Source organism: Falco biarmicus, chromosome Z (assembly GCF_023638135.1).
Source record: "Falco biarmicus isolate bFalBia1 chromosome Z, bFalBia1.pri, whole genome shotgun sequence".
Lineage (NCBI taxonomy): Eukaryota > Metazoa > Chordata > Aves > Falconiformes > Falconidae > Falco > Falco biarmicus.
Window position 1 is genome coordinate 17,281,292 of NC_079311.1, and position 14,936 is coordinate 17,296,227.

General features: G+C 55.9%; 1 protein-coding gene across 3 annotated transcripts in view; it reads right to left on the minus strand.

Moving 5' to 3' along the window:
- TDRD7 (tudor domain containing 7) overlaps positions 1-14,265 on the minus strand; it is a 48,466-nt gene extending 34,201 nt beyond the window's left edge. The window contains exons 1-4 of one of the 3 annotated variants that reach the window (XM_056324333.1): positions 14,087-14,265; positions 10,189-10,414; positions 4,875-5,016; positions 3,255-3,468 (exon numbers count right to left, since the gene is read on the minus strand). In XM_056324333.1, the coding sequence (XP_056180308.1) occupies positions 3,255-3,468; positions 4,875-5,016; positions 10,189-10,401 (569 nt within the window). In that variant the 5' untranslated portion in view covers positions 10,402-10,414; positions 14,087-14,265. Of the gene's footprint in view, positions 1-3,254; positions 3,469-4,874; positions 5,017-10,188; positions 10,415-10,949 lie in introns of all 3 variants that reach the window. The other 2 variants (XM_056324332.1, XM_056324331.1) reach the window with 2 other exon arrangements.
- Between the last annotated feature and the right edge of the window lie 671 nt (positions 14,266-14,936).

The following is a 14,936-nucleotide window of genomic DNA, read 5'->3' on the forward strand; positions in this document are numbered from 1 at the left end:
TACATCTTAACCTGTTATCATCTGTGCCGTTGCCTTCCAGCTTCAAGAGTCTCTGCAGTTAGCCTTACAAGCAAGGTCTCTCCCACCTTCTGTGGGTCTGCAGGTCCACAGAAGCATGCCCATGACATGAACTAACCAAGTGATTGCTGTTATAAAGACAGCATTCTTTGTATGTCTCAGACTCCGCAACAGTTTCTGCAAGAAGGCCTGGGAGGGCACCAGGAAACAACCTGGCACAATAGCAGCTACCCTCAGCATCTCCCCTTTGTCACCTGAGTGGGACAGAATGGGGAGGAGAAACAGCCTCTTCCCCTTCCACTCAAGACTATGCAGTGGCCATGCAAATCTCCCAGCAAAACCGCGCAGAGCGCTAGAGAGGTGGGTCATGGACTTCAGCAGCCACAAGGGAACTGCCATTAGGATCCTCACTACACAGTGCTGGGTGGAGCAGGACAAAGCCTGTCACTAGGAGGACATCCTGCCAAGGCAAGCAGCACAGATCTGCCAAAGCGGGATAGATGCTCAGCACAGAAGAAGAAATCCAAGACCCTTAAGTGCCCAGGTTGCCCAGAGAAGTTATGGATGCCCCCTGTCTGGAGGTGTTCAGTGCTAGGGTGGATAGAGCTCTGAGCAACCGGGTCTAGTGGAAGGTGTCCCTGCCCATAGCATGGTCATTGGAACTAGATCACCTTTAAGGTCCCTTCCAATCCAAACCATTCTAATGATTCTGTTGGTGCAACTCTGAGAGCACAAAAGCGGACAGGCAGGAGAGCAGAGCAGGTGTCAGAAAGCAAACCCAGAGAAACTGCACATGGACAACCCTTACCCCAGACTGGTAAATGGGGCAGGGACAAGCCCTGGCACCTTCAGGATTTCTCTCAGTCAGACTATGCTGTGAATACACAGCCACTCTCACAGGCAAGTGCTTGCACCACTGTGGGAACAGTGCCTTTAAGTCTGTGCTGGCTACCTGTGGAGGCTGGCGTGAGTCCAGGATTTCTGGGAATGCTCCTCACAGCTCCGCTCATCCGCACACACTTTTGAGGTCAGGACCTCCTGGCTCAAAGCAGCTTCCCCTCCTGCAATTCCCAAAGCACAAGCAACTACAGAAGCTACAGGGGCACAAAACACCCCCAAAACCAAGTCTATGAGACATGGACCTTGCCGATCCTGCTTCAAACTGGCTGAGTTGAAACAAATTAATCCAGTTACATGGGCCACTACACACCCTTGCATTAAAACAGAATATGGTCCTCTTTCATTTGGACCCTTTGCAACACTAGACATCTCCTCTCCAGGACAAAGGATCTCTGCCTTTTGAGCATTCAGAAGCTCCAAGTACTACAAAACCCCTTCTGGGCTTCCAGCAGCTAACCCAGAAAGAACTAGGAGTGCTCTCCTTGCTCTGCCTGTCGAGGGACAAAGGATGTCTGCCTTTTGGGGAAGTGCCACTTCAAAAGACCCGACTCATCTGCACACACAGAAAAGGGAAGGCCTGCGCACACCTGCTCCCACGCCTCTGTCACAGCAAGATGGCTTGGGCTCCTCTGCTGCAGCAGCCTCCTCCACAACACAGGCAGCAGAGCTGGCGACGCCTTTCTCCACCGCAGCTCCACCCAGCTTGCTCAGGAGCACAAGAGCAGGGCTGAGCTCAGCCCACGCTCACGGCGTTAGGAGCGTGGTGCGGACAGAGCCCCACCTCGAGTCTCCCCACTCCTGCTGGACCCCGGCCTCGCCCTCCTCACCTCACACACGCAGCACGTCTCCCTTCCCTGGCCTCTACCTCCAAACCCTCCGCTCCTCACACGGCTGCTGCCAGCAGCTCCGGCGTTCTCGCTGCTCCTGCCACTGCTCTCCTCTCACCCACCTCAGCTTCACAGCCACCGGCTCCTGCCACCATCACCACCTGCCTCTCGACTCCTCCAAATTTCTGCCAGGGCACATCCAAACAGCTGCTGCTCAGCCACAGCCCAGCTGCCCAGGGACACAAGGAGCACCTCCTGTCCTCGTGAGGAGCCCTGCCCCAGTGCAAAGCCCCAGCACATCCACCCAGCAGCCCCAAGGCTCCCTCCGCCGCCTCCTCCATCCCAGGGGCACCTGCCCACTCCACCAGCACCAGCACGCTGGGCAACGTCCCAAAAGGCGTGACCACCAGAGCACTGCCGTAGCAAAGGGCGCTTTGCTGAGCGGCACGAAGCTTATGAGGCAGGGCCAGCAGCCGGCAGTGTCACGCTATGCTCCCAGGCACTCCCGCAAAGCTGAAGTGGCTGCTGCCCTCACGAGCGCTCTGAGCGCATCCTCATCTCCCCCATCCTGGCACCTGTACCCCTGACGCAAGCAGGACTCACGCCGGCGCCTGGGCCAGGACACACCTGCTCTCTGCGGGTCTTCCAGAAAGAGCGGGCACCACGGCAGGATTAAAGTGTCACTCTGCTCGGTGCCGCTTCACAGCCACGCCGCTGCACAAGCGGCACACCACTGCCATTTCCATTCAGCGCAAGGCTGACTTCCAACCCAGCCCGGTGACCTGCACAGGATTACCACCACAATCACAGCAGCTCCAGCGGACTTAGCGCAGCCACAATGAGGGAACAGCAAACACTTTCCCACCACCATCAGCTGATGGCCCAGGGCAGCCGAAAACAACACAGAAGGACAAATGATGGGGCAGCACTCGGGTAAGCCGCCTGGATTAGACAGGCTCAAAGCGGGCTGAAAACCAGCATGTACCGCTAACCCAGCAAAACTGCAGCTCCGGCCCTCATCTCCATTCACCCAAACACGGTCAGGCAGCTGCTGGCTCCCAGCACACGGACAAGGGCCGCAAGGGCTAACAGTGCAACGCAGAAGCCAGGCAAGAGCAGCCACCGGCAGACAACCACGAGCCTGAACACGCAGCGTCACCTCTTGCCTCCTCCTGCTTTCCAGCACAATGGCCACAACGGCTCCCTCCCCAGCCAGGGAAACAGTGACATCCACACCTCCGCCTTGGTGTGACACCTTTGGCCACGTTTCTCCCCAGAGGACATGGGAGCAGGTCAAGAGCACAGTGTGGCCGTGGCAGCGTCCCAAAAGGCAAAGGACCACCTGTCTCCCTCCTGGGTACCAACCCACGCTCAGACTTCATCTTCTGCAAGGGCGGGAGCCGGGATTCCCACGTCCCAAAGCGCACTGCTGCCATGCTAGCATCCAAGGGTCCACCACACTTGTTTCACCTCGCTCGCACACGTGTAAACACATGTCCACACACTCACCTGTTCACTACAGTGACATGCCTCTGCATGGGAATTTCTTTAGGTGCTCCGCTCCCAGCAGCCGGTGGCAAGGCAGACCGCACACTCTCCGCACTGGGTTTCACCATGCCACATGCCACTCCTCTACCTCGTGGTGGGCGAGGAACAGCCCTCTTGCCGCCTTCTTCTGGCATGCTCAAACACCTGGGCTGTCGCAAAGTTCCTTTGGGCTTTCCTAAAGAGTTTGCAGACATAGCTGTGAGTAGCACTCCCCTCTCCCAACACAAACAGGCTTGAAGCGCCCTCCAGGGAGCCCACACTTTTACCAAAAGACACTTCAGAAGGACGCTTTCAGCCACAGTCCTGGGTCTCTCGGCTACAGCACCATGGCTCACACCCAAGGGCTCACAAGCCACAATCCCCGCTGCCACGCTGCAGCAGGCAGACAGGAGACGCCTCTTTCCTTACGCTCTCCAAAGAGCCATGCGAGTGTCAGGTGCCACAACAGCTCATGTCTCAGGTGGAACCCACGGCCAGGCTGCCCTTCACCACCCCGCAGCAGCTCCCAGCGGCGTAGCACACGCAGCCTAACTCAACCTCCTCAGCCACCTCCTGCACTGCTGCCAAAAGCTGTCTTCCAAGCCTTCTCCTCCAGGACTCCCGCCATGCAGCAGAGGTTGCCAAGTAACACCTGCACAGGAACACGCCGCACCGGCCTTCAGGCCACGTGGGCATAAGCAAGCTCTTGGTCACTTTGCTGTTTCTCTGCTGGCTCTACCACACCAATTCTGGCAGGCTCAAACACTTCCGAGGGCTATCACCGTGCAAGACAGCAAACCAACGGGCGCTTACAGTCGTGGTCATTTAACTGGGACGCGAGTCACCAGTTCAGCTTCTCGACAGAGGGCGGACTGCTGGTGTAGTTGCAGGAAAGCAAGAAGCAGCAAACCCTTCGTTACAAGCAAACTGCAAGACCTGCCGTTGCTCCAAGCTGCCGACTCACAAGTGGATGGCCTTGCCTGGCCCTGATCCTCGGACACCCCACCGACACCAACACAACAACAGCGCAGCAGTGAGGGAAACCTGACCCACCGGCTCTGGGAAAGCGGCTGCCACAGCTTACGCTTAAGCAAAAAGGCAGAGTACAAAGAAGAGCCCCTGGGCATCAGCAATGGCGTGGCTCCAGGGCACTTGCAGCAGCAACAGGCGCTGCTGAAACCGCCCCAGATGGGGCTGCAGGGGCTGCTTCTCGCTGTGAGGGCATGGCTCATCCCTGTCCTCCATAACGGGCTGAGCTCAGCCCCAAAGAGCTAGCAGGCTCCTTGCCACGCTTCTCGCTCACACCTCCATGACATTTCTCAGAGAAGCATGGGCAGGTGGCAGTGACGCCAGGCGTCCCCCAAGAACTTTTCAGCCAAGACCATTCACATCTCACGCACGTGCTCCAGAAGGGCTTCCTCACTGACCACGGCTTGCAAGCGCAAGCACCCTTGTCAGCAACACCCCCTGCTCCCAGGGCTCTTCGCTATAAGCACACAGCTCGTGGCCATTAGTGACACACCCTCACGGCCGAGACTTTTGCCCCAGCCGCTGCACAGTTCTTTCACAAAGGTAGGCCTGCCACAGCTGCCTGGGTCTTACCTGCTAACGTGACTGGAGACGTGTTCTTCAGCCTCATCTGGCAGTTCACTTGCCGTCCCATTTTCTTCTTGGAACTCCTCTGCCGAGCCACCAGTTGAGCAATTGGCACAGTCTCGCTGCAAGCAACAGCGTGGCAAATGACCTTGGCGGAGCAGGAAGGGGACAGGAGAGAAAACAGTCAGTGAGGTCCAAGCTCATCCACAACACGCAGAAGGATTTGCAGCCACTTCCATGCCTGTAACTGCTGGGTCACACAGGCCTGCAGGCACTTCAGCAAAGGCTTCAGCAGCACACGCAGATCTCGGGGACCTCCCTCTCCTTTCGCAGCGCACCTCAGAAATCACCAAAGCAGATTGCCAGAGCCCCTCCATCACCTTCCCACGTTAGGTTGAGCCCAATCCTGGCTGCACAGATTGCCCTGCAGGCACTGGGCTGGCCCACAACAATAGCCTGGCTGGGGCAAGCCCACAGCCACCTACCCGGCCTCCTTAACAGCCTCGTGCCCTCACCTCCCCGAGCCACGGCTCAACAGTCCTCAAACGGATGCAGGAACCCTGCTTAGGCAAGCCCCCAGGCCACATACACTTGGCCACCCGGAGGAGATGCAAGCCCAAACTCCTGGGACATTCTGCTGCTGACAGCCTGCAAAAGCAGCTGAACAAGCACCCAGGGCTCCACGAGGACGAAGGCAGCCACCCAAAAAGCCATGAGTGAAAAACAGGAGTCGGTGGTCTCAGGGGACCTCTCTGTGGCTCTCAGCCATGCTCTGTGGTGGTGGCACCTGCTCAAAAAGGAGACCTCACACACAACCACTGCTACCACCATAACCGTGGTCCCCAGTACATGTAGGGGCTGACAGTTTTAGCACACGAGCACAGCGGGAGACACTGAGGGACTTGGCCAGCGCCTCTGAAGTTTAGCAAACAGCAGCTCCAGAAAGGATCTTTTCTCACAAGCGAGGCAGGGCAACCAAAGCAGAAAAACCGAGGGCCAAGACAAAAAAAGCAAGCAACTGCTAATCAGCCACGGCTTGCTTCAGACTTCTCAATCTCTCAGGCTGACTCAAACAGCCCAGTGAAACGGGGGTAAGGGAAGACAACACCAGGAGAAAGCGACACTCAGCCTCCAGCAGCGCGCTCCAGCTCATCCTTCCCCTTCTCTTCTTCGGCCACCACACACCCAGCACCTGCACCGCGCTGCCTCTCCTTCTGAGCGACAGCTCTCCTAGATCAGGAGCTCCCGCTTAGAAGTCACACAGCATACATGCTGTGCAGTCAACGCCTATGCAAAACGTGTACCAGCAGCGACACCACTACATTACTCTACCAAGCTGCTTTCCAGAGGGTCAGCCCCCAGACTGTACAGGTACCTGGGCTCGTTCTTCCCCAGGTGCCGGACTTACCCTTTCCCTGCACCGGGCTTCACAGGGTTCCTCTTGTTCCATTTCTCCAGCTTCTTGAGGTCCCACCAAACAGCAGCGCATCCACCTGCACTGCCACTCCTTCCTCTCACCTACAGACTCACTGAGGATGATCTCTGCCCCATCGCCCCAGTCATTCATGAACACGTTAGACAGCACTGCCCCAGCATCGAGCCCTGGGGCACGTCGCTAGTGACTAGTCTCCTGATGGGGTTTGTACCACTGCTTATGGGAGACTGTCAAAGCCTTACTCAAGTGCAGATAAACCACATCCAATGCTCCCCCCTCACCCACCCAACCGCTTACTTCATTTTGGAAGGGTGTTGCTTTGGCCTCACAGGACTTCCGCTTCACAAATCCATACTGACTGCCTGCCACCTTGTCCTTCACATGGCCGGAACAGCTTTTCAGGATTAGTTGCTCAATCACATTCCCCAGAGACAGAGCTCAGGCTGACCAGCCTGCGGCTCTTCAGAGCCTCCTTCCCACCCTTCCCGAAGGTAAGGCCTGCTTTCTTCCACTCCTCGGGAACCTCGCACAAACCACCATGACCTTGCAAAGGTAATGGAAAGTGGTCTTGCAACAACATCAGGCAGCTCCCTCAGCACCCCCGGGTGCATTGCAGCAGACCCGTGGGCTTGCTGGTTTAAATGTTCCCTAGCCTAATCCTCCACCGCTGAGGGCAAGTCTTCCTTGCCCCGCACTTCCCCACTGGTCTTCAGGAGCCTTGGCATTGCTGCTGGCTGCTCCTAACAGCAAAGATCAAGGCAAAGGTGGCAACCAGAGCCTCAGCCTCCTCCACGTCCTTTAAGACCAGGTCCCCGTTGCTAGTCCTCAGCAGACCCCCATGTTCCCTAGTCACCCTTTTGCTGATGGCGCACCTGGAGAAACCCTTTTGTTGTCCTTCACGTCCCTTGCCACAAGCAGCTCCCTGTGGGCTTTAGCTTTCCTCAGCCCACGCCTGCACGGTGGGATGGTGCCTCTGTACTCCTTCCACCTCACCCACCTCTGCTTCTGCCTCTTGTGCGCCTGCTTCTGATGGTAATGTCAGGAGCTCCCTCTTCATCCATGCGTGTCTCCAGCAATGCTGCTTTTAAATAGTCACTGAAAGGAGAGAGAAACTTGGCCAGACAGTGGCCTGTACCTGACCGAGGCTTCACTCATCTTTGTGAAAGGTGAACATGAGATCCTGAACTCTTCACCCTTTCAGAGACGTCTGTGCCGCAACCTGTGCTCCATGGACTGAGCACGGACTTGGTAAGGCTTTAGTGAAATGAAACACAGCAAAGCGTCGGAGTTCTCCATCTGCTGTACCTTCTGGCTTCTAGTTTTTCTGCTCTTCCTGTATTTTCTACTCTGGCCCATACAGTTAGCCAGGTGCTTGAAGGACTTGCTTTGGAAGGGTGCTCTCAGAACCGGCAGGGCTTTGGGAGCTGTTCTGAAGCCGATGGCACTCTGTCTTGGTTTTCAGGTGGTTGAACTCGCCAGTAATAAAGGCGGTCTTTCTTAAGCCCACGCATGCTGCTTTGAGCAGCATCTCTGTATTCCTCCCAGGTCGCTTCTCCCTGCTCCCGTCTCATGCCTGCTTCCTTGTCACGGCTGCGTTTTGTCAGGAGCTCCTGTTCATCCGTGCAGCGCTCCTAGCACCTTTGCTTTTCTTCCCTGATTGTTGGGATGGACCATTCTTGACACTGGAGGAGGCAGTCCTTGAAAATCCACTACCTCTCGCGGACCACGCTTCTCTCCACGACTCTATCCCACAGGAGTCTTCCAAGCAGGCTCCTGAGCAGGCCAGAGTCTCTTCCCCTGACACCTACTTGTTGATACCGCTCTTTGCCTTATTCCCCTCCTTTCAGGCTCCCAAACACCACCATCTCATGGCCGCTGCAGCCAGGGCTGTCCCCAGCCTTTAGCTCTCCAACTAGTTCTTCCCTCGTAAGAATCAGGTCCAGCAGAGCATCTCCCCTCATGGGCTCATCACTTGCCTCGGCATGCCGTCACCAGCACACCCCAGAAACAAACTGGGTTGCTCATGCTTGGCTCTCTTCTCACCCCAGCAGCTACGGCACGGGCTCAAGTCCTCTCTGAGGACCCAGGGCCTGCACATGAGGCTTCTTGCAGTCGTCACAAGGCGGCATCATCTGCTTTACCTACCACTTCTTCCCAACTAAGGCGTTTGTGACAGCCAGACGCCATGGGGCCCGTACGCTGGCCTGCCCACTGCCCATAAACCCTGAGCTCTGGCTGTCTCATCATCCTTCCCAAGGCAGAGCTCCAAGCGCCTCCACTGCCCTTGCAGGGTGCTTCTTCTCAGTTGCTTCGGGCACACAGAGCATAGCTGGCGCTCCTCAACCAATGTAAGTCCGTCTCCAATACCTCTTCAGTAGATTCTGCCTTTCCCACCTTTGAATGTCACGTTTCACTCCCTCCTTACAGCTGACACAGAGAAGGCACCACCTCTAGTGCTATCCAAGAGTCCACAAGGCTCTCGGCACACATCGTATTAGAGGGTAAGGAATGGGACGGTACCAGGCTACGCCCTGCAAGGCCCTAGTCACAAACAGGTGGCTATCTGCCACAGCCACCACGAGGAAGCATTAAACTGCAGCATCACAAATGTTCCCAGAGGTACCTGCGGTCATGTTACTGATGTAGCTGCAGCCAATGCAAGCTTGGAGCAAGCAACAAAGAGCCCCACGTTTGAAAACCTGTGCTAAAAGGGCACATTCGGACAGCTCTCAAAATGCAGCAAGGGAAACTCTTGATTAAGAATGGCCACATTTCCAGACATCAGCACAAAACCCAGGACATCTCTCATCACATTCCTCACCGCCAGCCAGGAAGACCTGCTTCTCACTTCCCAGGTGCCATCCCGATCCAGCTGAGCCAAACAAGGAGCTCAGCCATAAAGCCTGTCTCGCTAGACCCGCTGCGACAGCCACACATTGTGCCAAACATCTGTTCGCCTTCTCCTCTCCCACAGTCTATACAGACTTCAGGGAGACCGGCATGGCTCTAACAAGTGACAGGATTCAAGCCCTGCACCCAAACACATCACCCACAAGTCACGCAGCTATTCCAGCCATCAAGAGAATGCCTTCTGACCAAAAATCAGGAACCCCGCGCTGCTCGGCAAAGAGCCTGGGGGGGCTGGCAAGTTGCTTCCAAGCTGGCAGCCACCAGGAGACACAGGCTAGCAAAGCAATGCCAGGGAACAAGGGAAAACTCTCCCACTGCACGAATATTCTCTGCTGAGCTCTGCTCCACCTCCTCCTCCACCTCTCTGCTGACTCCCTGTCCCTTGCTCACTTGCTAAGCTGAGGCCTCGCAACCTTTGCACAAAGGCACCTCACTTGCATGGGCTCTCCCTCACCTCGGCAAGTCTTCACAGCCCTGCGGCACTGCAACTCATGACAAAGAGCGCTAAGCCCAAAGCAGCCACTGTCAGGCATACAGGCAGCAGCAGCCACAACAGCGTCGCTGTAGCAAAAAGATGAGGCTAAACGCCACCCTGAAGAGATGACCAACACTCACCCACACGCATTGACCTTCTTTACCATCCCAGGACAGCTCATCCGTATCCCCTCCACAGTTACACATGCTGAGGCAGGGACGAGAGCTCTACAGCCACACAAACTACTTTCCAGACAGATCTCTTGGTTCTGGGAAAACGCAACCTTCCACCTTTTGCAAACACAACTTCGCAGTCAGCATACAGAGGCAGGAAAACAAGGGGCACCTGGTCTACAACCACAGCTTCCAGTATTCCCAGCAGCAGGGCGTGACATACATGCCACAGTACTTTTCTCAGAAATCCACGCACAAGCACAGGTGAAGCGATGAACCACACACACTCTACAAACACAAAAACCATTTCTGAAGTTTGAGTCTTACCTGTCCCATTTTGTTTTCTTCCATTCTGACCACTGCTGGGATGCTCTCCAAGTAGCCTTCCAGTGTGCCATGGCCTAGGTGCCTGAAGGGAATCCACTCACCGGTCAGGGATTTGTATTCACCCTGAAGCTCTGACAAAGGTACGCCGTTTTTAAAGGGATGAAGAACAGCTCGCAGTGTTTTTGCAATAAGTTCAGGCTCCTGCATCTTCATCTATACATACCACCTCCACCCAGAATGAAAAAGGATAGAAAAAAAAAAAATAAGGCGGCAGCAATTTTACATATACAGGCTAAAAATACTGGCTCTTACTATTCAAACCCCCTCCCCAAACAAGCAAGGAATCAGTGGCTCATCTTTGCATACTTCTATGTAGACTTGTAGGGGCCCGATCCTGCCAGCCAAGCATGGGGTGGTATGAAACAGACCGGGCATGACCTCCAAAAAAACAGGTGAATGAGCACAGCAGTCTCTGGGCACGGGCTGTCCCTGGCCACGGCGTCAGAAGAGCAGGGCTGCCAGGCAATTTGCCCACCCATGTTCCTGCCTGCAGGGCCAGGACTTCCACCACAAGCAGGGCAGGGACCTGCCGCCCCCCACCCTGGCATCCAGTGCTCCCTCCACTCGTGACCCACAGTGACACCAGGTAGCTCACAGCCACTCCTCCCTCATGCGATCCCACATCCCCACACCAGCGCCCACAGGGGGTGTGTCAGCTCCACCATGGAAACCACATGCACCCAGGCCATGCCATGTCTTACCCACAGGCACACGATGCCTCAACTCCACAGACGCCTCTTCAGAGAGAAAACCCAACAGAAGTGACACCTGCTCCCTGCAAGCCAGGGGCTGCACACAGCAGGAGTGTGACAAAGCCATTGCCAGCGCCGCCCCATCTCATCCCCAGGCAACCGCCGCTGCCGCGCTGGTAAAGGCATGAGCAGTCTGCCGCTTCATCTCCAACAGCACCTTCCACGGAGCCACAGGCTGTGCTGGTGGGACACGTCAGGAGAAGACTTACCTGCCAGCAAGGGCTCCCACCAGCCACAGCTGGGCAGTGCAGCAGGCTGTTTCAAAGCAGGTGCCAGAGACAGCTGAAGCCCTCAGCCATCCACACACTCAGGGCTTCTCCAGGGCCAGCCAGCTGCACTCACAAAATGCGGGCGAGCTCCAGGCACAAGCACTGCCAGGCAGGCTCTGCGCTCCTGGGCAGCCGTTCTTCTCACAGATGCCCACCTGCCGCAGGGGCAATCTCACCAGAGAAACCTCCCCACCACAACTGTGCACCGAAGCCAGACACAGCTCTCGCACCACCCAGGACCCAACCCTGCTCAAAATGAGTGTGCTGCACGCAGAGCTCAGTCCTAATACTGAGCATGCTCGTGTGCCTCAAACACATGATCTTCACCCCACAGCAGCTAACGTGCAACACACAGAGTCAGTGGTTTGGCACAAGGTGACCTCCCTCTCCTCCAACCTCTCGAGCTCAAGACATGACAGCAGAGCCCCTCACCTCCCCGCACATGAAGGCAAGCAACTGCTGCTCGTGTACCTGGGCAGTGCTCTCTCCAAGTGGCAGCAGCAACAGGCAGCTGCTTCCCACCACAGCACCACTATGCAGGACTCCACGTAAACTTAGTCTGTGCTGCTCTCTCCAGAAGCAGCCCCTCTCCTCTCACTGTTGCCCTTTTCCAGGGCAAGTCACCTTGGGCAACACACCAGTCCAAAGGGAAGAGCACTCCCAACCCTCAGCACATTTCAGACTCCGTGCCACATGTTTAGTCTATGCACAGACACCAACGCTGTCTCTACCTTCCTGCACCCGAGTTCACAGCCCAGCTCAGGTGCTGGGCAAGCAGGCAGAGCATTAAGTCATGTTCTTCACCCTTCCCTGAGCAGCTTTACTTTAGACACATGCAGCACTTCACGAACCTGACCACATCTCTGTGTCTGTACAAGTATATTTACACACAGGTACACCCACACACCTACCTCAATACAGACAACACTATGTATACATGTGTTTACACAAGCATGGTTCAACAAGCTGCTACACACAGGTACTTCTGCAGAAACAATCACAGACATTTCAGCATAACTAGTCCACAGGAGCAATCACCACAGACATTTCAGCACAACTAGTTCTACAGAAAATTTCCATTTGCTTCTTGGGGGGGCGGGGGGGAGCACGGCGCAGGCTATCACTGAAATCAGCTCAGCCACTCTGACAGGTAGGATACCCTCATAGCACTCGACAAACACTCTGCCTGTACACAAGCCAGCTCACAGGCACAAAGGTACTCCAGCTCCTTACTCCAGCAATTTCTGCCCCTGCTGGTCCAGTGTGTTTCACTAACTGATCCTGGAACAACCTCTACCACAGCCACCTTCACAGCACCCCCTGCTCAACTGCGGGGCACAGCATCACAGTGCCCAAACAGAGGAGCAAATGTTGAACATGAGCTTGCACACCTCCAGATGGCAATGGGCGGCAGCCATGCTAGGCATCTGCATCCTTCTCTCACCTTTTCAGAGGCTTAGCAGCTGGTGAACAGAGCTTCAAAGAGTGAGAGGGGGTGGTGGTCCCCTGCCAGAAGAAAAGACCAAAGAAGTTTGTATCTCCTTTGGACCTACTCAGTGCCATGGGGACATCAAATGCTGGACAAATGCATAAGTGGTTTAATGTTTCAATCACATAGAACAAACACCCAAACGTTGAGAAGTACACCAAAAAACCACAGTCTTTTCTGCGATTGTGTTCAAAGTTATTTACATACAAGATATGTGGAAAAGTCAATAAGAAGCACTTTTGGGGCCTTATTCTCTACTGTTTCTCTCAAATAATATACCCAGTTTCTTATTTTGTCAATATGTCTGCTGAAATTATTCTTACCTGAACTACCTGAATTTAACTTACTGCTCAGGAAAAATTAATATAAAACCCATTACAGCTAGGATGACAGTGACCATGAAGGAAACTTACAACAACCTAGGAAGGCAGTTTCAAAAGTTGATTCAAAAGAGGAAACTTCAACCAAAAAAGAAACGCAGGGACGTGGGGCGACAACACCATACCACCACCAGATAGCGCTGCAGTATACCAATACTAAAGAGACGAGACCAGAAAGAGCAAACATCACATAAAATACATACTCCTAAGTTATAGTATCAGGAGCAGTCACGGGGACAATTCACGTAGTTAAACGAGATGCCAGATACTAGAGTACAAAGGTTAAACCGAACGCAGTCTTCAACTTACACCTGAAAGATGTTCCCATTCCTACAGTTAGCAAGAATCCTGGAGATTTGCAATGCAGTAATGGTGACAGTAAGTAATAAACTGACACATTAGCAGACAGCCACGTGGCTTCTGAAGCTTTTTAAGAACTCTTAGCTGTAAGGCTAGGTCATTCAACAGTGATGATATTCATCCAGCAGCTTGCTGCCTCCAGATGGGGGGCCATTTCACTGGAAACACAGCCCGAGGAGGCTGTTACCAGTAAATCTGGGCACATCACCCACACCCGCCTTCTCCGGCATCTGAACGGAAAGTTTTTTCCAGTATGCTTAAAACAGATGACCAGCCTCCAACAGAAAAATGGTCCCTGTGCTGCAGGGGCTAACTAAAAGAGGTAGCGGGCATAGTTTTCCTGCCGAGAAGGATGAACTCTCCAATAGCCATATTAAAAGACTACAAACACAACCCTGTGGAACCCAGGTCTCCTCTGAAGGCACGCAGCGGTCACCGGCCAGCTGCAGCCGGGACACTTTCTCTGCCACAAGGGCGCCACTGAGGAGAAGCAGCCACCGCCGACAGGCCGGGGCCGGCCCTCCGCGCTGCCGCTCCCCCCCCCGCCCGGGAAGACTTACAGCCGGCGGGGCTCCGCTCGGTCCTTACCAACACCTCGACCCGCGGTCTCTCGGACACCAGCCAAAGCCTCTTCCCCCGTCGCTGCCGCCGCCGCCGCCGCGGGCCGGGCCCGGACGAACGCCGCCGCCTCGCCGCGAGGGGCCGGCACGGCACAGGTGGCCGCTCCCCTCCCGCCGCGCCAGCGGCCGCGCCCCACCCAGCGCTGCCCGCTCGCGCCCAACCGCCGCCAACTGCACCGCGCCCCGCCCCGCGGCGCCAGCGCACATGCGCCGAGCGGCCCCACCCGCGCCTCTGCCCCGCCCGGGCCGGCCCTCGGCGCATGCGCCCCCCCGCCAGTGGGCCACGTGGCCCGCCGTCCCGCGGCGCCCCCCCGCGGCTGCAGCAGGCGTGTCGGGCGGTTCGGCGGCCCCGTCCCGCGGCGCCGTGCCCTCGCTCCGTGGGGCCCGTGAAACCTCCGTGCTGCCACACGGCAGCAGCTGAAATGGCCCTCTTGAGGGAGGGACCGAGGAATGACGCTTAAGCGCATCTCTTCCACAGAGAATGCAGGTGTTTTAGTCAATTCACTTAACCGCCTCAATTTCTGACCTGAAAACGTCACTGAATTCTATACTCGAATCCCTCCGTTACAGACACCCATTCATTACCACTGCGCGGTGCAGCCTCTGCCAGGGCGAGCCCAGTGGGTGCCTGTCGTCACCCAGGCCTTTGGCACACCGCTTGGGGCCCGGGCTCTCAGCAGGGCTGCCCTGCTCAGCCAGCGCCCAGGCAGCTGCCCAGCACCCCTTGAAACCTTGAGAACCCACGGGCCTGGCTTTCCTTGGGTCCTCCGGTGCTCCAAACACGTGGCTGGTCAGTGCCTCGCACAGAGGTGCAGAAG